This window comes from Crinia signifera, chromosome 6 (genome assembly GCF_055691185.1).
Source record: "Crinia signifera chromosome 6, ASM5569118v1, whole genome shotgun sequence".
NCBI lineage: Eukaryota > Metazoa > Chordata > Amphibia > Anura > Myobatrachidae > Crinia > Crinia signifera.
In genome coordinates, this window is record NC_139222.1 from 267,148,246 (window position 1) to 267,172,219 (window position 23,974).

General features: G+C 47.1%; 1 protein-coding gene across 1 annotated transcript in view; it reads right to left on the reverse strand.

The window, feature by feature from the left end:
- The window catches only part of EDRF1 (erythroid differentiation regulatory factor 1), a 48,911-nt gene that overhangs the window by 12,244 nt on the left and 12,693 nt on the right, over nt 1-23,974 (reverse strand). The window contains exons 10-20 of the mRNA XM_083149534.1: nt 23,727-23,835; nt 22,064-22,175; nt 20,351-20,623; nt 19,070-19,141; nt 18,655-18,805; nt 14,611-14,799; nt 13,533-13,733; nt 9,649-9,867; nt 7,265-7,491; nt 6,621-6,779; nt 1,672-1,821 (exon numbers count right to left, since the gene is read on the reverse strand). Of these exons, the coding sequence (XP_083005660.1) occupies nt 1,672-1,821; nt 6,621-6,779; nt 7,265-7,491; nt 9,649-9,867; nt 13,533-13,733; nt 14,611-14,799; nt 18,655-18,805; nt 19,070-19,141; nt 20,351-20,623; nt 22,064-22,175; nt 23,727-23,835 (1,862 nt within the window). The remainder of the gene's footprint in view (nt 1-1,671; nt 1,822-6,620; nt 6,780-7,264; nt 7,492-9,648; nt 9,868-13,532; nt 13,734-14,610; nt 14,800-18,654; nt 18,806-19,069; nt 19,142-20,350; nt 20,624-22,063; nt 22,176-23,726; nt 23,836-23,974) is intronic.

The following is a 23,974-nucleotide window of genomic DNA, read 5'->3' on the forward strand; positions in this document are numbered from 1 at the left end:
AAGAGACCTGCAAAACGTGCACTGTGTGGGGTCCGGAGGACCGAGTTTGAGAATCTATGGGATACAGTAAAGTACTTTTTCAAGGTCAACTGTATGATAGATGTCAATTAAATGTGTCAGTTTAATGGGGCCAATGCACGGGCCGATTTCCATTTTCTAAGCCAGGCCTGGCCAACCTGCGGCTATCCAGATGTTGTCAAACTGCAAATCCCATCATGCCTTGCCACAGTTTTGCTATAAGGGAGTGTTAAAACTGTGGCAAGGCATGCTGGGATTTGTAATTTCACAACAACATCTGGAGAGCCACAGGTTGGCCTGTCCTGTTCTAAGCGATCTGATTAGATGCCCCACATCGCTCCGTGCGTAGGGGCCATAGCGATAGTGATGCGTGGCCCCTCGTGTCGCTAATGCCAGTCGATTAAGATCCAGCATGCTGGATAAGTATAGACAGATCGTCGGTCAGGGACAGTGTTCTCACCGTAGAACACTGGCCCTGACAGATCGCACAGCGCTGTGTGTTGAATGATCTTGCCGAGCAATCAACATTACTCAGCATACAGATGGAGCCTTCTTCAACTAGCCATCTCTGGATAGCCATGGTGAGCCAAGGCTCACCAAGGCCTATTGTTCTCATCTGCAATACAATACATAGAACAATACAGTAGGGGATTAGTTTAGGATTAAGTCCGACAGTTCTGGCTCACTTAATCCTATTAAAGGGCTAGATGAGGATGGCTCTAGCTGTAGTCATCCCATGTGTAAGTACAAAGCGACCAATTTGCTTCTATCATTCTCCTAGCAGAAAAACAGTTAAGGTGCGTACACACGGGGGCGATTTTGTCCAAAATCGCGGGAAATATGGTCGCTGAGCGACCATATTGCCCGCAATGGGAGTGTGCACCGGCGATATATCGCCGGGTGCGCGCTCCCGTTTTTGCCCCTGTGGTGATCGCTGGTCGCAGGAACATGCTCCTGCGACCAGCTGATTACCACTGCCAGGCTCCCCCCGGCAGTTTCTTTTTCATCAGCGACCATCTCTGGTCGCTGATGAACAGGAGAAACTGAGCAATATATTGCTCAGCCATATATTGCTCAGCAATATATGGCTGAGCAATATATCTCCCCCGTGTGTACACAGCATTAGTAGCAGACTGGTTTATCTCTCTCCGGGACTCAATACCTCTCCCCTTAAGGGTTAAAGATATAAGGCAGATACTGTATTTCAGTAATTTCGCAGTGAAATTTAAAGCAGTAATGTGATATATAAAATAAAGGCAGATTTATCAAATTTTGACTAGATATAAAGTGGAAAGAGTTAAAGAAACCAATCGGCTCCTATCTTATTTCAAATAATCTGTGCCATGTTGCAATGGTTGTTTGATAAAGTATTACTGCAGCTGTAGGGACATGGAGACAACATTGAATGGTCCGGATAGAACATGTTAGGGGTGAGTGAGGGGTCATTGATTTGTATTATTTAGTGACCTCACTATATATACTGTAAATGTTCCTCTATTGCATGTCAAGGTCACAGCTTTGGTCACTGAATGCTTCGTTTAAATTAAGGTGGAGCTGGACTCATGAACGTGACATTCCTCTATAAGCGAGCCCTTATACAAGGATATGCATTCTGAAGGTGATTGGACAGGTAGTAAGGTAGAGGACATATACCTGGTTCCGCAGACAGCTATGATACATAGACGCCAGCCTGTGGTGGATGGTGGCTGCTCGGTACTGGCATAAGGGCTGCCGGGCGGACACCGTCTCCACGCCACAGTATTTCAGAGACTTCATCATTGCTTCAGTCACCTCCCGCTCAATCTGAAGAAAATTCAACTTGTTAAAATGCTGATGTAGATATCAAAACACAGAGACGTCAGATAAAAGAGATTGCACTCATAGAGTGTGTCGCTAGTATCGGTACAGCAGCTGGCATTACAGATTTATCCCCAGGCACGTGAGCAGTGCCTAATTACAGTATTATGGTCCATTGTGCACACACTCTAGTGAACCCTCCTCTAAGATTCTATGTTCCTCCACGCCCACCTAATCTCTATCCCTATCTCCCCCCTGCTGGCACATTCCCCTCTGAGATTCTCGTTCCCTCTCTGCCACATCTCATCCCCATCGTTCCCCCCCTGCTGGTATATTCCCCCCAGATTCTCATTCCCTCTCTGCCACATCTCATCTCCATCCCTCTCTCCCCTGCTGGCACATTCCCCTCTGAGATTCTCGTTCCCTCTATGCCACATCTCATCCCCATCCTTCCCCCATGCTGGTACATTCCCCTCTGAGATTCTCATTACCTCTCTGCCACATCTCATCTCCATCCCTCCCCCACTGCTGGTACATACCCCTCAGATTCTCGTTCCCTCTATGCCACAGATCATCTCCATCCCTCTCTCCCCCTGCTGGTACATTCCCCTCTGATATTCGCTGTTCATTTTCCCCACCACCTCTCCATCCTGCCGGTACATTCCCATCCTACTTCTATTTAGCACACCAAGCTGCCTTTCAAGCTACTGGACGATTTCTCTCCACACTCCCCATAACCAAGTGAGAGACTTGTGTAAATCCGTCTATATCTATTTCTTTCCATCATTCCTTACCCTACTCCTGACACACCCTCACACTTACCATACACTACTCACACCTCCTTTACTCCCAGCTATAATACCGACACACCCTCACACTTACCATACACTACTTACACCTCCTTTACTCCCAGCTATACTACCTACACACCCTCACACTTACCATACACTACTCACACCTCCTCTACTCCCAGCTATACTACCGACACACCCTCGCACTTACCATACACTACTCACACCTACTCTACTCCTAGCTATACTCCCGACACACCCTCACACTTACCATACACTACTCACACCTCCTCTACTCTCAGCTATACTCCCGACACACCCTCACACTTACCATAAACTACTCACACCTCCTTTACTCCCGACACACCCTCACACTTACCATAAACTACTCACACCTCCTTTACTCCCAGCTATACTCCCGACACACCCTCACACTTACCATACACTACTCACACCTCCTCTACTCCCAGCTATACTACCGACACACCCTCGCACTTACCATACACTACTTACACCTACTCTACTCCTAGCTATACTCCCGACACACCCTCACACTTACCATACACTACTCACACCTCCTCTACTCCCAGCTATACTCCCGACACACCCTCACACTTACCATAAACTACTCACACCTCCTTTACTCCCGACACACCCTCACACTTACCATAAACTACTCACACCTCCTTTACTCCCAGCTATACTCCCGACACACCCTCACACTTACCATGCACTACTCACACCTCCTCTACTCCCAGCTATACTCCCGGAACACCCTCACACTTACCATACACTACTCACACCTCCTCTACTCCCAGCTATACTCCCCGCACACCCTCACACTTACCATACACTACTCACACCTCCTCTACTCCCAGCTATACTCCCGACACATCCTCACACTTACCATACACTACTCACACCTCCTCTACTCCCGACACACCCTCACACTTACCATACACTACTCACACCTCCTCTACTCCCAGCTATACTCCCGACATACCCTCACACTACCATACACTACTCACACCTCCTTTACTCCCAGCTATACTCCCGACACACCCTCACACTTACCATACACTACTCACACCTCCTCTACTCCCAGCTATACTCCCGACACACCCTCACACTTACCAAACACTACTCACACCTCCTCTACTCCCAGCTATACTACCGACACACCCTCGCACTTACCATACACTACTCACACCTCCTCTACTCCCAGCTATACTACCGACACACCCTCGCACTTACCATACACTACTCACACCTCCTCTACTCCCAACACACCCTCACACTTACCATACACTACTCACACCTCCTCTACTCCCAGCTATACTCCCGACACACCCTCACACTTACCATACACTACTCACACCTCCTCTACTCCCAACACACCCTCACACTTACCATACACTACTCACACCTCCTCTACTCGCAGCTATACTCCCGACACACCCTCACACTTACCATGCACTACTCACACCTCCTCTACTCCCAGCTATACTCCCGGAACACCCTCACACTTACCATACACTACTCACACCTCCTCTACTCCCAGCTATACTCCCCGCACACCCTCACACTTACCATACACTACTCACACCTCCTCTACTCCCAGCTATACTCCCGACACATCCTCACACTTACCATACACTACTCACACCTCCTCTACTCCCGACACACCCTCACACTTACCATACACTACTCACACCTCCTCTACTCCCAGCTATACTCCCGACACACCCTCACACTTACCATAAACTACTCACACCTCCTTTACTCCCGACACACCCTCACACTTACCATAAACTACTCACACCTCCTTTACTCCCAGCTATACTCCCGACACACCCTCACACTTACCATGCACTACTCACACCTCCTCTACTCCCAGCTATACTCCCGGAACACCCTCACACTTACCATACACTACTCACACCTCCTCTACTCCCAGCTATACTCCCCGCACACCCTCACACTTACCATACACTACTCACACCTCCTCTACTCCCAGCTATACTCCCGACACATCCTCACACTTACCATACACTACTCACACCTCCTCTACTCCCGACACACCCTCACACTTACCATACACTACTCACACCTCCTCTACTCCCAGCTATACTCCCGACATACCCTCACACTACCATACACTACTCACACCTCCTTTACTCCCAGCTATACTCCCGACACACCCTCACACTTACCATACACTACTCACACCTCCTCTACTCCCAGCTATACTCCCGACACACCCTCACACTTACCAAACACTACTCACACCTCCTCTACTCCCAGCTATACTACCGACACACCCTCGCACTTACCATACACTACTCACACCTCCTCTACTCCCAGCTATACTACCGACACACCCTCGCACTTACCATACACTACTCACACCTCCTCTACTCCCAACACACCCTCACACTTACCATACACTACTCACACCTCCTCTACTCCCAGCTATACTCCCGACACACCCTCACACTTACCATACACTACTCACACCTCCTCTACTCCCAACACACCCTCACACTTACCATACACTACTCACACCTCCTCTACTCCCAGCTATACTCCCGACACACCCTCACACTTACCATACACTACTCACACCTCCTCTACTCCCAACACACCCTCACACTTACCATACACTACTCACACCTCCTCTACTCCCAGCTATACTCCCGACACACCCTCACACTTACCATACACTACTCACACCTCCTCTACTCCCAGCTATACTACCGACACACCCTCACACTACCATACACTACTCACACCTCCTCTACTCCCAGCTATAATACTGACACACCCTCACACTTACCATACACTACTCACACCTCCTCTACTCCCAGCTATACTACCGACACACCCTCGCACTTACCATACACTACTCACACCTCCTCTACTCCCAGCTATACTACCGACACACCCTCGCACTTACCATACACTACTCACACCTCCTCTACTCCCAGCTATACTACCGACACACCCTCGCACTTACCATACACTACTCACACCTCCTCTACTCCCAGCTATACTACCGACACACCCTCGCACTTACCATACACTACTCACACCTCCTCTACTCCCAGCTATACTACCGACACACCCTCGCACTTACCATACACTACTCACACCTCCTCTACTCCCAACACACCCTCACACTTACCATACACTACTCACACCTCCTCTACTCCCAGCTATACTCCCGACACACCCTCACACTTACCATACACTACTCACACCTCCTCTACTCCCAACACACCCTCACACTTACCATACACTACTCACACCTCCTCTACTCCCAGCTATACTTCCGACACACCCTCACACTTACCATACACTACTCACACCTCCTCTACTCCCAACACACCCTCACACTTACCATACACTACTCACACCTCCTTTACTCCCAGCTATACTCCCGACACACCCTCACACTACCATACACTACTCACACCTCCTCTACTCCCAGCTATACTACCGACACACCCTCACACTACCATACACTACTCACACCTCCTCTACTCCCAGCTATACTACCGACACACCCTCACACTACCATACACTACTCACACCTCCTCTACTCCCAGCTATACTACCGACACACCCTCGCACTTACCATACACTACTCACACCTCCTCTACTCCCAGCTATACTACCGACACACCCTCACACTTACCATACACTACTCACACCTCCTCTACTCCCAGCTATACTACCGACACACCTAGCCTACACTCACCTACAGTATATTATCCTCACACTGACACCCCCGGAAGCCCGCATACCCGCAGTAATCCAAAATTAGGCACAAGGTACGCAATGTTTTTAACCTCACTCCCAAATTAATCTTCTCATAGTTTCACACATTCTTGCAGTCAGGAATTTGCATGGAGTGCATGCTGGGGCTTGTAGTACAACAATAGCAGAGCGCTGCAGGTTGTAGATCTCTGCCTCACACAATAGATGTAAATGCCTCCTGCTCTGTATAACTACCTGCTCCTGCGCTTTCCTAGATGTGGGCGCATAGTCCTGCAGCAGGGTGGCCATTGTAAAATATGTGGTGGACAGCTCCCAATACACAGAGTCCCAAACAGCGGGATGAGCCTCTCTTTTATCCAACGACTTCAATGCCTTGTGGTAGTAATCAATAGCCTGTGCAGGGAGGAAGATTAGGCGACATTAACGTTCTGTTATATAGGATGTTCAAGATGACCACATGTAACGTACAATAGTTAAGTAAAGGGCTGAAAATAGTATGCAGCCACTACTGTATGTACTACTACTGCAGCCACTACTTAATAATAATGTTATCATGTATGTAACGTATGTGCTGGCTCAATCCCCTGGGGATCGCCAGCGCCAACTGCACAGCACCCGGGAATCAGCACAAACCATTACAGAATTAAGCCCGCCCCCAGGATTCCTATTGGATTATCTGTGTAATAGTTTATACTGATTTCTGAGGGATTGAATACATACATGTATGTATGTATGTATGTATGTATGTATGTATGTGCTCTACAAGTGCCCTGCTTTGGCCTGCGCTGCAGCTGCTGCTGAATAGAACCATAACTGACCCAATACTAAAAGCTACCTTGTACATTACATAATGTGGTCCTCAAACCCGTAACACCCACCTTATTGTAGTAGAGCGCCTCCTCGGGAGAGAACTCCCCCCTACTGGCATCGCTCCCACTGCCACAGTGGGCTTGGGCACATATCCTCATCAGCCGCCCACTGTTACATAATAAGAGAGCAATGTTTGTGTTGTCCTTTATAGTTTCAAAGTTCATTATTCCTTTTTCGAAGCTGGAGAAGCTCTTCTTCCATAATTCTTGTTCTGTGCTGGAAACGCCGTTGTTTCCTGTAACATCAGTCAAAAACCATGTTACAGTATAAGATTCCAAACGGAACAAACGCATCAATCAGACATGAACGTAAACACGCAATAAAGGGTTTGCTATGGGATTTTGGCAGCCAGAAGACAGACAGTGGCATCTCAATTCTGGTGGAATTAATGCAATAAAGCATATCTATATTGTAATTGTTGTACCTTTGACTGTCTGTAAATACCCAATTTGTTGCATCACTGTCTCCTATTGTAAAGCGCAACAGAATCTGATGCGCTATATAAGAAACTTAATAAATCTCAATGCGTAGAATCTGAACACCTGGAAAGTATTGTAACCTTCCCCCACCACCCTAACCCTCGTACCTGCAACCTAAACCTAACCCCCCCCCCTTAGTGCTTAACTCTAACTCCTCCCTTTAAATGTACTAGTTACTGAGGATTAGTGTTTTAGCACAGCTAAACCTCAACACTCTGGCACAATAATTGTGTATGTTCAGCGCTAGGTGAGGACAGATGTATGTGGCCACCTCTGCGGGAGTTATCATACAAACAAAACTGTAGCGCGTCCCCTCTACACCTAAGTCCGACAAAAGGACCTCATTCACCCATAAGGGGATCACAAGTTTGGACATCCACAACAACGGAACACTACTGCGAAAACTTGCTGGAATTCCGAGTCAAGTGCGTCTATGTGCAACCGCGCCGCCCCACTCCTCTGTCCACGACTGTATCACTATCACCTGCAATTTCACCATCCCACACTTGGGGCAGCAAATACGGTGCCCACTTTCTATTAATTACAGTTGAAGCCCATGACATACCCAGGAAATATTTGATACATATGCCCAGTTGCCACCCAGCAATACATATTCTGCAGACACAGAGTAAAGACTAAGATGTGTATCCAGTTTGCTAGCGATCTCTGGATGTGGCGCACTCAGAAACGGGCCCAAGGAGTGGGGTGCTCTGGCAGCAGGTGTATTCCAATTTATCCGGATAATGTAAGCTGCAGCCATCTGGGTACTAGAGTATACGGCCCCACTGATGGGGCCACACCCCTGACATTTTGAAGCCACACCCATCGTCCCTATTACAATCTCGTCAATGTTGGGAGGTATGCGTATTAAAGAGAAACCCAAAAGGCAGTGACGTCACTATGGAGGGTGAAACTGCTGTGGGGCCCAGCGGTTTGGGGGGCCCCAATGTCCAGCAGGCTATCCCCTGCACTCTTGATTTTTCTTTTATTCTGTTACACTGGCAGTGGCTGCGCTGCTGCCCTGCGCCCTCTTTCATCTGTGTGTTTAAAGTGACTGCAGCACTGGGGAGTGGACTGCTGAGGGATGAGGCACTGTGATCGGGAGACACCACACCGATGAGTGGAAGGCCTGGCCCGGTGACCCACACCGCTTTGGCAAGAGAGAGACCCGGCAGGGTGAGGGAGCAGGTAGTACCAGCGAGTGGGATACTCGGTGCCCTGAGCAGGAGACATCGGTTGGTGAATGGGTGAGATTCAGGATCCTAATTCCCTGCCAATGCCACAGGTACCCACGTGGGAGAGGGTATTAGGAGCCACAAAGTGATTGTCTTTCAAACCATGCTCTGCCATCTCTCCTCAACTCTAGTCCTCTACTCCCCACACCACTCTCTCTCTACTGCCCCTGGCTCCCTCAGCTCCTCTACCTCCTCTACTCCCCCTCCCGCACTTGACCTCTTCTCCAGCCCTCTATTGCCCCTCCACTCTAGTCCTCTACTCCGCCCCAATGGGTATTCTAGTGACAATAGGGCAGGGGGGCCCCTTTCAAGATTTTGCTATGGGGCCCACCGAGTATTAGTTACGCCCTTGCCAAAAGGTCTTCTTTGTTAATCAGAACCTCCTATGTGTGTGCTACATGTGGAACATGTGCCCCCCAAATCCTGGGCATGCTTTTCACCTATATCATAGTTTCCACCTCTTCACTGGTTGCACGTGCTCAGAAATAACTACGTAGATGAACAAAGCCAACCGGCCAGGGCTTAGATGGATGAAGGAGAAAATGTATGTGCTGCTGGATTATGTGGTGGTAAGTGCTGGCTCATGCAGACTAGGGCATTGTTGATATATACTGGGCCAGCTTTACATACCACCCTCTGCGCCACAGACCACAAACCTCTGCGCACGCCACCGCTCACCTGATCTTGCAGACTGCATGGCGGCTGCCTGGTTCATGTAAAACACTCCAATCTCATTGCGTACGTTCCCGAGTCTCTTTAGCACCTGAGTCTGCTGTTCTGGGTACTGGTCCACCAACAGTGTGACCATCAGGACTTCATTGGCTGTTTCGTAGCATTTGCAGCTAATGGAAAGCTGGCATTCCAAGTCAGGGACCAGGTCGGTTATAAAGGAAAAGCCTATGAAGAAAAGTAAATGTGTCTTTATTAGGTCTTCTATAGCATGGGGTCCTCAAACTATTTTGCTCTGGGACCCCATCAGACAATAAAAGTACTGACAGGACCCCAACAAGTGACTGTAGAAGGTCATCACATCACAGGTGTAGTCAGCAGACAGCAGAATTTTTGGAAGAAAAAGAATGTGTGTTGCTGGTGCACCAAGGATTAACGATACAATAAGATTGAACTTTTATTAGAAATCATTAAAAGATTGCGAAATAAAACACACAAACATATACATAGACACAGACTAGTGAAAATAAAAAAGGATAAGAATCCTTATTCAGCTGAGCTCCCGATATATTCTTTAGTTTGTCGGACAAATCAATATATTATCACAGATCCACCAGTGTGTATGCAGCAATGTCCACGGGGAAAATCCCTGTTGGAAATGCTGAATGTCCCACAATATAAAGTTTATGCTGTATGTGCGGTCAACCTGCTAGATATCTCCCATTTTTTCTCTACCATAAGAGGGGATTGATATCTATTGCAGGAAAAAACTTTAAGAAGCAAAAAACGGCGTCCTATGTATGGATTCTAGACCTCTGGCGCAGTGTGCGGTTAGTGTTTTTCCGTCACCTGCCCAGGGTCTGATGCTAGCCCTCTCAGATTGTCAGCCGTGGTTCTAAATGTAGCAGCGTCTGGGGGTTATACCCGTACAGCTTCTATGAGTATGCCTGTGCAGAACTCTGCAATACAGGCTGCCTGTGTGCGGTGGGCTGTCCAGCGTTTAGACACCACACTTTCCGGCAGGGGGTTCCATGTACAGCAGAGACCCGTCAGCGCATCATACAGTAATCAAAATACATTTGTATGTGGGGAGGGGGTATCGGGAGTCAAAACTGATGTGCGGTCGGCGCACGCTTTGCAAGAGCTTCCTCAGGATACCCCCTCCCCACATACAAATGTATTTTGATTACTGTATGATGCGCTGACGGGTCTCTGCTGTACATGGAACCCCCTGCCGGAAAGTGTGGTGTCTAAACGCTGGACAGCCCACCGCACACAGGCAGCCTGTATTGCAGAGTTCTGCACAGGCATACTCATAGAAGCTGTACGGGTATAACCCCCAGACGCTGCTACATTTAGAACCACGGCTGACAATCTGAGAGGGCTAGCATCAGACCCTGGGCAGGTGACGGAAAAACACTAACCGCACACTGCGCCAGAGGTCTAGAATCCATACATAGGACGCCGTTTTTTGCTTCTTAAAGTTTTTTCCTGCAATAGATATCAATCCCCTCTCACGGTAGAGAAAAAATGGGAGATATCTAGCAGGTTGACCGCACATACAGCATAAACTTTATATTGTGGGACATTCAGCATTTCCAACAGGGATTTTCCCCGTGGACATTGCTGCATACACACTGGTGGATCTGTGATAATATATTGATTTGTCCGACAAACTAAAGAATATATCGGGAGCTCAGCTGAATAAGGATTTTTATCCTTTTTTATTTTCACTAGTCTGTGTCTATGTATATGTTTGTGTGTTTTATTTCGCAATCTTTTAATGATTTCTAATAAAAGTTCAATCTTATTGTATCGTTAATCCTTGGTGCACCAGCAACACACATTCTTTTTCTTCCAAAAATTCTGCTTGTACCCAATGTCTTATGGTAGCACACCCTTACGGGTCTCTATGTGATAAAATCACAGAGTAATACAAGATAAAAAGGGTCCACCTAACCATACCTAAATAGATTTTTCTTGTGCGATTGGCATCTATCTCTGTTTTGTCTAGTCAGCAGACAGCACATACATGGCAGCATTGTGGGGGCACAGAGTGATGGGAGGAGCCTAATATACCATAACTCATCACATCACATGTGTAGTCAGCAGACAGCACATACATGGTAGCATTGTGGGGGCACAGAGTGATGGGAGGAGTCTAATATACCATAACCCATCACATCACATGTGTAGTCAGCAGACAGCACATACATGGTAGCATTGTGGAGGCACAGAGTGATGGGAGGAGTCTAATATACCATAACCCATCACATCACATGTGTAGTCAGCAGACAGCACATACATGGCAGCATTGTGGGGGCACAGAGTGATGGGAGGAGTCTAATATACCATAACCCATCACATCACATGTGTAGTCAGCAGACAGCACATACATGGTAGCATTGTGGGGGCACAGAGTGATGGGAGGAGTCTAATATACCATAACCCATCACATCACACGTGTAGTCAGCAGACAGCACATACATGACAGCATTGTGGAGGCAGAGTGATGGGAGGAGTCTAATATACCATAACCCATCACATCACACGTGTAGTCAGCAGACAGCACATACATGACAGCATTGTGGAGGCAGAGTGATGGGAGGAGTCTAATATACCATAACCCATCACATCACAGGTGTAGTCAGCAGACAGCACATACATTGCAGCATTGTGGAGGCAGAGAGTGATGGGAGGAGCCTAATATACCATAACACATCACATCACATGAGTAGTCAGCGGACAGCACATACATGGCAGCATTGTGGAGGCACAGAGTGATGGGAGGAGTCTAATATTCCATAACCCATCACATCACATGTGTAGTCAGCAGACAGCACATACATGGCAGCATTGTGGGGGCACAGACTGATGGGAGGAGTCTAATATACCATAACCCATCACATCACATGTGTAGTCAGCAGACAGCACATACATGACAGCATTGTGGAGGCACAGAGTGATGGGAGGAGTCTAATATACCATAACCTATCACATCACACGTGTAGTCAGCAGACAGCACATACATGGCAGCATTGTGGAGGCACAGACTGATGGGAGGTGTCTAATATACCATAACCCATCACATCACACGTGTAGTCAGCAGGCAGCATTGTGGGGGCACAGAGTGATGGGAGGAGTCTAATATAACAGACAATTCAACTGATTATTCAGTTTCCTTGAATCACTGACTGAGATTAGAAAAGTCATCAGCCTGATGGTCAGCAACATGGAGTCGCGACCCCATGCTGAGAAGGTCGGGACCCACAGTTTAAGAATCGCTGTTCTACAGATATCAAATTCCTTGCATACATTGGACCACACATCCCATATATTATATATTAGCATTAATAAGCAATGTCAAGCAGCCAGGTCAGGAGTATTGCCCAATGAGGGCCACGTACAGGCGAATATACATCAGCAATGTTACTACCATACAGCTCACACTGATGCATTGGTAAATAGTTATTAAATAACTTTATTTTTAGGAGATATATTTCTTTAAAATAAAATGGACAGGCAAACCAATGATACGGATAAAACATTGCAATTGCTGTGATTTAAAATTAGGCTGTGGCTGTGTGTGTGTGCGTGTGTGTGAACGGACGGACTAGAGTTAGGCTGTGGAGTGGTTGGGTATAGGCATCTGGGTGGGAGGGTTAAGCACTATTGGGGAAGGTTAGAATTGGGTTTGGATAAGTATACTATAGTATAAGTATACCCGTCTGCATTCCCTTCTTTGGGATGCCGGCGTCTGTATTCTGACCGTCGCCATCCCAAACACGCATATCCGTACATCTATTATCCTATAGGAGCTTTATATGGGTGTGTGACATGTGACTACCACGTATATCTCAGGGCTAGAAGGCCAGCAGGGATAGGCTCCTCACCTTCACAGCTGGACTCTCGGTGGAGGCTGTGCAGGATTTCCTGATCTTCTCTAGTCTGGTAGTTGTATTCCTCAAAGTACGCGGTCCTGTTGCCTGCGTTCTGGGCGAGCATCAGCTGGATGTCACCGCAGAGCGTGAGGTACTGGCACAGCAGCCGCATCCCGTCAGGAGCCTGCCTGGTACTCAGGCAGCTGTACGCATCTGCAATGATGGTATTGTCATAGGGATTAGTGAAATTGTAATACATGAGCAACATCGGTGCCCCATAACCATAACCTTCCAAACATGCATATAAAGCTTATGGATAATGTTTGGATCAGGCATGTCCAAACTGTGGCCCTCCAGCTGAAACTACACATCCCAGCATGCCTTGCCATTGTTTTAGCATTCCATAATAGCAAAACTGTGGCAAGGCATGATGGGACATGTAGTTTCACAACAGCTGGAGGGCCGTAGTTTGGACATGCCTGGTCTAGATCATGTCAGTACGCACAGGATTATTTCATATATGTAAGGACTGGAAATCCAGGATGTCAGCAAAAGATACAAGAATTACTGACTGGAAATATTTGTATAATGTAAAACAAAAGTGTTTCTGTTTTGTCCTCGTTGGTTTTACCTGTGATGCATATGCATGGCGGTAGTGGCAAGAGCGCCCCTGAATGGCCACTTGTGTGTGTATGCTTGCCGTCACATGGTAGTCTGCGCGAATATACGCAGATGGGCACTGTCAATTTTATACGCCACACCTGTATGTTCCATAACTACAAGTTTCTGATTTATAAGAATTAATGGCCATTTCCAGTCTGCATAGCAAAGATTTATTATAACTTCCGGAACGGTCTTTATTTACCAAGTACTTGTCCTCAATTTTCTTGTACTGTAATTCATTATTTGTATTGTTAGACAGTGCAGAACCCTTGTGGCGCCACATAAATAAACAATAATAATAATAATTAAGTTATTGTTCCTTTGCTTGTATTGTCTTTGTGGTGCTTATTTGTATCTTTGTACATATTTTGTGTAAAAATCAAGCAAAATGAGGGTATGTTCGTGTCTCCGACAAGCTGCAACTCACCGTAACACTGTAATGCCAGCTTCATGTACCGCAACGCCCGTCCATATTTCTGCAGGCTCATGGCAGCGTCTGACAGAACATAATACGCTTTGGAGGCTTTAAAAGTGAGCTGCAACTTCATTTTGAACTGCCAGGAGCCAGGAATAATCCCAGATCTGCTGGAACTCTTATCGGAACACTCTGCTAGACCTGAGATGAGAACAAAGACGATCACATGACCCTGCAAGTAACCGGTAACGCTGTAGGTCACATGATAAACATCTCTAGAATACATTTCTGTTCTTTCTTAGAAACCTCCAGCCAATCACTCATAACAAAAACATAAACCTACAATAACAGCTGCCGATGAAAGCAGGGGATTACAAAACGTGACGCAAATGCGTTTTCGATCGAACTGGTTCTAAAAATCTCATCAACAGCATTGGGACTGTTTAAGTACCTGTTGGGTTTGCCAAAAATAACTTTCAATTACAATAAAAACAAAACTATGGGGGGGGGGGGGGTAATCAATCTCCCGCTGCTATTCCCGACGGGGGAAATACCGGGTGAGCCCTATTCAATGCCGTCTTCCCTGACAGCATTGAACAGGGATCTCGCCAGAATGTGCCACACTTTACAAGCAGTCGGGCATACTCTACCGAGAATTTGCAGCAATCGACGAGCTCTCGGCCGCATCTCGCAGCCATGCCCCCTTTTGGTGCTCGGCAGGGGGGACATTGAATCCCGCCTTTCGAGCTGACGTCAAACCGGCCGAGAATGGGACTGGGTCACGGCTGTCGGGCTAGCCTGACAGTCATTACTCCAGATAGATTACCCCCTCAAGGGCAAATACGATTAGCTGCGGGGTTGACCCTGCGGCTTATTTCCACACCAAGTGAATCCTTGCAGTCGGGCTGAAACTTGCAGCTAAAGTCTGTGTAAAAAAGCCATAACTGGGTTCATGAACCCCAGTGGTTCTGCAGTTTATGTCAAATCATTGGGTTTCCATGCCTGAACCTCGATTATTAGCCATGGGAAAAAGGCTATTTAATTGAACAGCCCTTACCCGCGCCACAGGGAATATAGCCGGCAATTAGCTGCTTGGTTTGTAAGGGAGTCATTTCTAAACAATTTTGTTTTAATTGTTTATCTTTTTATGGTCTGTGGACTAATTTATGTACGGTATACGGTCATTAGGTCGACAAGCATTGGGTCAACTCCATTAGGTCGACACAGGTCTAGGTCGACACAAGCATTGTGTCGACATGGCCAAGGTCAACAGTCAAAATGTCAACATGGGGTTTTTCACAGTTTTTTTAGTCGACAGGCGGTATTTCATGTCCTACCATCCACAGTGTGGCTGTGTCGACATTCGGGTAAAAAAAACAGTGGAAAAACCCCATGTCGACCTTTTGACTGTCGACCTTGCCTATTCCAACCTAATGCTTGTGTCGACCTAATGACCTGTCGACCATCATGTTGGTAGACCTAATGATCCATACCCTTATGTACTATACCATCTGCACCATATTGCTGAAGACCACTATTGTAGTTATTGATGGAATAAGAGGTTCTATGTTTCTCTCAGCTCCCGGATACATTACTAATCTATTGTATGATTTTTCCATAGACTGTGTCCCTGCTGTCAGTTTTGTGGACAAATCCTTGGATATGGCCGGTACAGGAACCTTGTTTGATCAAGTCTGGATTGAATGGAAGGAACCGTTACACTCCTAACATGTAACATTACATGATGTGAGGGGGAGAGCAGGAGTATAATAGGGGCTGATGGCTCCTGATGTATGAGATACACCAGAGAGTGCGGGGAGGAGACTGGTCAGATCTCTGGGCTGGTAACACACAGTGACATGATGTGAGGGGGGGGAGAGCAGGAGTGTAATAGGGGCTGATGGCTACTGATGTATGAGGTACACCAGAGAGTGTGGGGAGGAGACTGGTCAGATCTCTGGGCTGGTAACACACAGTGACATGATGTGAGGGTGGAGCAGGAGTATAATAGGGGCTGATGGTTCCTAATGTATGAGGTACACCAGAGAGTGCGGGGAGTAAACTGGTCAGATCTCTGGGCTGGTAACACGCAGTGACATGATGTGAGGATAGAGCAGCAGTATAATAGGGGCTGATGGTTCCTAATGTATGAGGTACACCAGAGAGTGCGGGGAGGAGACTGGTCAGATCTCTGGGCTGGTAAAACACAGTGACATGATGTGAGGGGGGGGAGCAGGAGTGTAATAGGGGCTGATGGCTACTGATGTATGAGGTACACCAGAGAGTGTGGGGAGGAGACTGGTCAGATCTCTGGGCTCGTAACACACAGTGACATGATATGAGGGTGGAGCAGGAGTATAATAGGGGCTGATGGCTCCTGATGTCTGAGGTACACCAGAGAGTGTGGGGAGGAGACTGGTAAGATCTCTGGTAACACACAGTGACATGATGTGAGGGGAGAGCAGGAGTATAATAGGGGCTGATGGCTCCTGATGTATGAGATACACCAGAGAGTTTGGGGAGGAGACTGGTCAGATCTCTGGGCTGGTAACACACAGTGACATGATGTGAGGGGAGAGCAGGATTATAATAGGGGCTGATGGCTCCTGATGTATGAGGTACACCAGAGAGTGTGGGGAGGAGACTGGTCAGATCTCTGGTAACACACAGTGACATGATGTGAGGGGAGAGCACGAGTATAATAGGGGCTGATGGCTCCTGATGTATGAGATACACCAGAGAGTGTGGGGAGGAGACTGGTCAGATCTCTGGGCTGGTAACACACAGTGACATGATGTGAGGGGAGAGCAGGAGTATAATAGGGGCTGATGGCTCCTGATGTATGAGATACACCAGAGAAATCGGGGAGGAGACTGGTCAGATCTCTGGGCTGGTAACAGACAGTGACATGATGTGAGGGTGGAGCAGGAGTATAATAGGGGCTGATGGCTCCTGATGTATGAGGTACACCAGAGAGTGTGAGGAGGAGACTGGTCAGATCTCTGGGCTGGTAACACACAGTGACATGATGTGAGGGTGGAGCAGGTCTATAATAGGGGCTGATGGCTCCTGATGTATGAGATACACCAGAGACTGTGGGGAGGAGACTGGTCAGATCTCTGGGCTGGTAACACACAGTGACATGATGTGAGGGGAGAGCAGGAGTATAATAGGGGGCTGATGGCTCCTGATGTATGAGATACACCAGAGAAAATCGGGGAGGAGACTGGTCGGATCTCTGGGCTGGTAACACACAGTGACATGATGTGAGGGGAGAGCAGGATTATAATAGGGGCTGATGGCTCCTGATGTATGAGGTACACCAGAGAGTGTGGGGAGGAGACTGGTCAGATCTCTGATAACACACAGTGACATGATGTGAGGGTGGAGCAGGTCTATAATAGGGGCTGATGGCTCCTGATGTATGAGATACACCAGAGAAAATCGGGGAGGAGACTGGTCAGATCTCTGGGCTGGTAACACACAGTGACATGATGTGAGGGGGAGAGCAGGAGTATAATAGGGGCTGATGGCTCCTGATGTATGAGATACACCAGAGAGTGCGGGAGGAGACTGGTCAGATCTCTGGGCTGGTAACACACTAACACCAGAGAACTATGCTCTGCATCAGCAAAGGGGCAGAATCACTGTCACATGATCATTCTAAGGTCTCTCTGCATCATGGGATACTGGTGGAAACCCATAAACCAGACCAAATTGCCATTTATAGCTTCTGCCCTCTTTCCTGTATCTGGCATAATAATTGGTCACTGGCAACTTTTGCTTTTACTGTCAGGTCTATCTGCAGAAGACCCCACTATGGACAATCTGTAGGAATATTGATTGTTTGGTTCACACTTTGGCATTGCTCATAAGGGCAGTAAGGACAGTTCTGACGAATCAGATGTGGTCAGTTACAACATAGACCACTGACATTCGGATACCCTCCAGGTAGGTCTTCTCCCCTGTCCTGACTCTAGCAGAAGGCTGTATTAATCCCACTGTGTCAGGAGAAGCAAGAGGATCAACAGGTCATTCATTAGGCAAATGTCTTACTGTTCAGCAGTAGTAACGCCAGCTGCTTTTCTAGGCTCTCAGACGCAACATTTGCAGACTCATCTTCATATTTCAGGGGTATCGGGGTGTTGGGATCAGCAGCTGGCAGCTCCCCTTCCTTCTTAACATTGCCATCAATGCACTTCAGGCTCTTAAAGAAGCAGAATGTACTTAGAAGACCATAACATTTTTATTGGTAAGCTGCTCAATCAGAGGTCTGTCATTCAGGTGCCAACAGGGAGGGGTAAATCTGGTTAGGAAAGAAAAACAGTTTGTATCCCTATTGCACACTGAATGAGAAATATACATATAATAATCAGACAATACAGAGATCTTGGTTGCATATATCTGCAGATATAGAAGACCATGAAAGAGTAAAAGGATATTACTGGTGGGAGGGACAGAATGAACTTACCTCTAGGACATACCCGAGCACCAATCGGCAACGTTCCTCTGTGTCATTGCAGACTGGAAATGCACAGCTCGGCTGCAATGGAAAGGGGGAGGAGTCAGAAGACGAAACGCGTTGTGATTTTGTTCAGTTTCTACAGCTTGGGATGCATGCATTGGTGACATTTCACATAGTGGCATTTTGGAGCTATTCAATGCTGGATGAGAAACGTGCCCTCACAACACAAGTAAAATACCATGACATTGATGAATTATGATCCAATCCAGTTACACGCAATGATTTATCCATCATGCGGACGGTCAGGGGAGTTTACGCCACATGTTTAGACCATAATATTTACATCCTTACATGAACCATTATTATTCATCAATGTCTGTTTTAAGGTGTGTGCGTGCAACTGTGCTGCATTTGACTTCCAAATACAGAGCTCTTATGTCAAAGGGGGAAAGGGGCAGAAGTCACGTGTGAATAAAAAAACAAAAACTAGCTTGAAAGTAAAGATTCTCTTTTGACTATCAGAGTGAAGAAGAAGTAAAACAATGAGAGAGAAGGGTGTGCAAGCAGTTGACCTTAAAATGACCATATGGGGGCAGTGGCGTAACTATAGCCCTGCAGCGGCGGGGAGGTGCTGAGAAGGTGCAGGCGTCGGGGGTCTGCGGGGCTATAGTTACCCGCTGCTGTCTGCACCCCGCGCCCTCCCTGGAACAGTACCTCCTGCCGCAGCCCACACTTCTGTCGGGTCCCGGCTCCTGCTGCATATAAAAAGTGACTCTCAGAAAATGGCTGCCCCCATACAGCAGACCGTTTTTAAGGTTGCTAGAGGAGGCCGCCGCCTACGCTAGCATCCTCAAAAACGGTCTGCATTATGGGGGCAGCCATTTTCCGAGAGTCACTTTTTATATGCTGCAGGAGCCGTGGGCCTGTTAAACCACAATACCTCAAGATAACGTGTTCTCGTGGACTCAAACAACACCATGCCCACAAAGGCCTGATGTGACTACATCCATGCTCTATAAAGGACCACGTGACACAAAGAGGAAAAGTAACCAAACACACAGAACATTCCCAGCATTAAAGATAGTTACACTCGTAAGTAAGAGACATAGACCACAGAGTGACTAACAAAACGGTTTGCCAAGGAGGCGGTAACAATTCTAAAAACTCTTTTTGTTATATAGAATCCAGAACAGTGATGTGCTCGGTTTTCATCAGATGAAAGAAACATAAAAGAAATGTAGGCTAATGCTATAAAATTAGACACAGCCTTGGCCATCGCCTCCCTACCCTAATCTGATGAGTGGATTTGTACTTCTCGGGAACGGACAGCTCCCAGACAGATTTAATGACAGCCACAGCTTTGCAGTCGCCTGAGACTTTAGATGTGGAACCGTAAGATCCGTTCTCGTCACTGTCGGCCAATTCCTCCTCATCCTCCTCTTCTTCCTCTTCACTGTAGCTCTCGTCAGAATTCCCATTAGAGGCACTGTCCCCACTTTCCTCCTTCTTTGGTTTCAGCTGGAAAAGCTCTGACAGCATGTAGTTGGCTGAAGCAATGATCTTAAAAAAGGAAAAAAGATAATTATCATTTTCACCATCATAATAATAATTCGCTTGGGAACTTTCAAATTTGCCTACAAAAATCTCGGTAATTTCAAGCGCTCGTAGCAGCTGAGCCATGGCTGGTTTGTTTTAATTTCAACGGTTATATGTAGAGTTGCCAAGTACATTATGCCTAAACTGGACAAGTTAGAACAAAATCAGGATTTGTGTACCTACCCATAAATAAGGTTCTGTGGTTCCCTGAGGGACACTGGAGTATAGTGAAGTATGGCTCGTGGCACACTAAATCTTAGTGGATTTGAATTTTGCTCCTCCCCCTCTTTATTCAAAATAACTTCAATTGAGTTTAAAAAGGCCAAAAACTAAGTGACTAAGCACGTAACAACAACAACCAACAAGCTCAACGCAATCAGAATTCCTGCTTTCGCCTTCATTCAGTGCAGAGCACTGGAGTACACTGTACAGGGATGTCTGATCCTTGCGAAGCTTCTGCACTGCGGATACAAGGAAGAATAAGCAGAGGCTCTCTTTAGAGGGAGGAGGAGAACCTGTACCTCCCTCATCCTGCTAACAGGCTGCACCTCCAAAGGAAGACTCTCCCTAATTGCGAAAGCTGCCAGGGCAGTCCTGGAGTAATATTGTGCTATTACCTCCTCCACTAGGGAAGGGGTGGATCCTACTTACCACTGCTGTCTAGTCTCTGGTGCATAGTGGAGCTGAAGGGACACTGGGGTCCCAGACAAAGGCCTGAGCAGGCCCCTGAGCCTGCATCGATGCAGACATAATCGGAAGCACAACACTTGTCTGACCAGAAACAGAAGCCTCTGGAACCCATACCCGACTTAACTTAAACTAAGTTCAGGTGGTGCATGGTCATGGAGAAGCCATGTTCCTACGAACGAAGACTCTGTGCCAGATGCACTAAGCTTGAAAAGTGATAGAACGGAGAGTGACAAACCACCAGCCAATCAGCTCCAACCTGCCATGTTACAGGCTGTGTTTTAAAAATGACAGGTAGGAACTGATTGGCTGGTGGGTTATCACTCTCCATTTTATCACTTTTCAACGCTTAGTACATCTCGCCCTTAAAGTGCCTGGCTCCGCACACCTCCATCTATACCACAGTGTACTCCAGTGTCCGCCTTGGTAATGAACGGGGAAAAAAAGTAACCAACTGCTAGGTGCCCATGCTGCCTGTGGTCGCCCTTCTATCCCCACTGTTACTCCAGTGACACCTAGTGGATGAAGGAGAAAAATGTGTACTATGATGTAATGCAGACCTGGCCAACCTGTCAATCTCCTAGCAGACCCGCCCACCGATCAGCTGGTCAAGAATGCCATCATTTTACAACGGCTGGAGAACCGCAGGTTACTGATCTATTACTTTATGGTGACCGGCCATATATGGAATGAAGACTGCAATCATAGTATACATACTTGGGGATGCCTTCCTTTGTCTACTAGCTTCAGGCAGTTCAGTAATAATGTGCGAATAGTCCCATAATGTTTCCGATTTTGGCTTTTCTTCATCATCATATTGCACGCCACCCTAGGAGAGAGAAGGAAGAGGCCATGAACCTCCTGCCAGTACTTCCATTACCCGCACAGTAAAACACATGATGCATCTCCCCCTGTGGCAGGATCTGCTGGCTCAGTTTCAGCTGTAGCGAGATTACAGCGTTAATGCATCGTGATAAATATTTAAAATGTTATTGTGCGGCGTCGAGCTCAAGGGAGAGGATGACTTGGTTTACAAATGCACCCGGGAGGATATATGATCACAATGGACACGCTTTACAAATACAGAAGTGTTCAAAGCCGCACAGGCTCCCATTTATACTATTAGCGGGAAGGGATTGAGGGATGGGTTTTAATTAACTAACTCGTGAGCGGTTAATTATACGTCTGCGGCTCTTTTAGTGGCCCACGGAGACACAATGCGCTGTAACGAGTGTCAATTTCCCAGCTCTCTTCAGACATAAATACGATAACCTGTTCACGCACAGGATGCCGTCTCGGGGCATATTAAGCAATGCTAAATAAGGTCTTGCAACATGCGGGCAATTACTTCTTTAAATATAGTAAAGGAAACATTTCCATTTATAGAAGTGGATTCTCTATGTACACACAAAAATAAAATAGAAAACAAACATAACTGTTACGCTTTTCAAATTTTCGGTTAACGCTTAAAACTAAGGGGGGGGGGGGGGTATTCAATTGCAGTTGAAACTGCCGTTTTGTCGGTAAGACATCAGTTTATGACTTGAATGGGTCGGAAGAGGTTCCGCCCTATTCAATAAGGGTAATATCTGTAGATAAATAAATAAAATAAGGGCTGTTATTTTTCCTACAGCTCGGAAGGCTCCAACCTGTCGTAAACCAGGTGTAGTCGCCAATCCACGTGCTTTTGTCGGAAATGCAGCCAAATCCGGCAGGTTTTGGCCCCAGTTTCCTATTATCTCAATCAGACTTAAAAAAAAAAAAAAAAAAAAAAAAGTGGGATTGAGGCCGGAAGGACGCCGCCAGGTGAGCAGAAGCAACTCATTTACCCACCATCCTCCCGCCCGCCTCCCCCTGACACACTTCCCTTCCCGCCGCCAGATCGGGTTAGCAGCAGCTGCTCACCGGGCTCCCTCTTCACCATCACGCCCCCTCTGTCGCTCAACCGGTCACTGCGCAGGCTGGGTGAGCAGCAGCAGCTAAATTGGACAGTCAAATTTGGCTGCTGATTGAATAGGGCATGTCTGATCCATTCCGACACATTAATGTCGGAATGGATCAGACTTTAATTGAATATACCCATAAACCTCTAGTTTAAATCACTGCCCCATTCCATACACTTAAAAATCCCAATTCATACGGTACCCACCAATGGAATAAGATATTTGAAGATTCCGCACCCTCTCTAATGAAATGGACTAGTTACAAGCCCTTCAAAATGACGGCTTCTGCAATGTGCTTTCACTGAGCTGTAACCGAACTCTCCACCCTACCCCTAATCCTTATCTGCTCATACTCCTAATTGCCCCGCTGATTACTAATGTATGGGCCCCATAAGTCAATGGAAAGGGGGAACGTGTATAAAACCAGGAACACCTACTTGTAGAGTAAGATGGCCACTGGCATGGTGAAAGGGTTCTGGTACTTGTCCTCCGTCTCCTCGCAGAGAGTGGAGAGGTCATAGAGTTTGACAATGTCACTGCCACTGGCTGGGGGAAAGAACACCACACAAAGGGTCAATGGATATGAACAATACACTATCACAGTATAATAAGATGAAAATGTAAAAAAGATTTGTCATCTTCAAAGACATGGTAATGTTCTGAGAATGCAGTTTGTTAAGCTGCT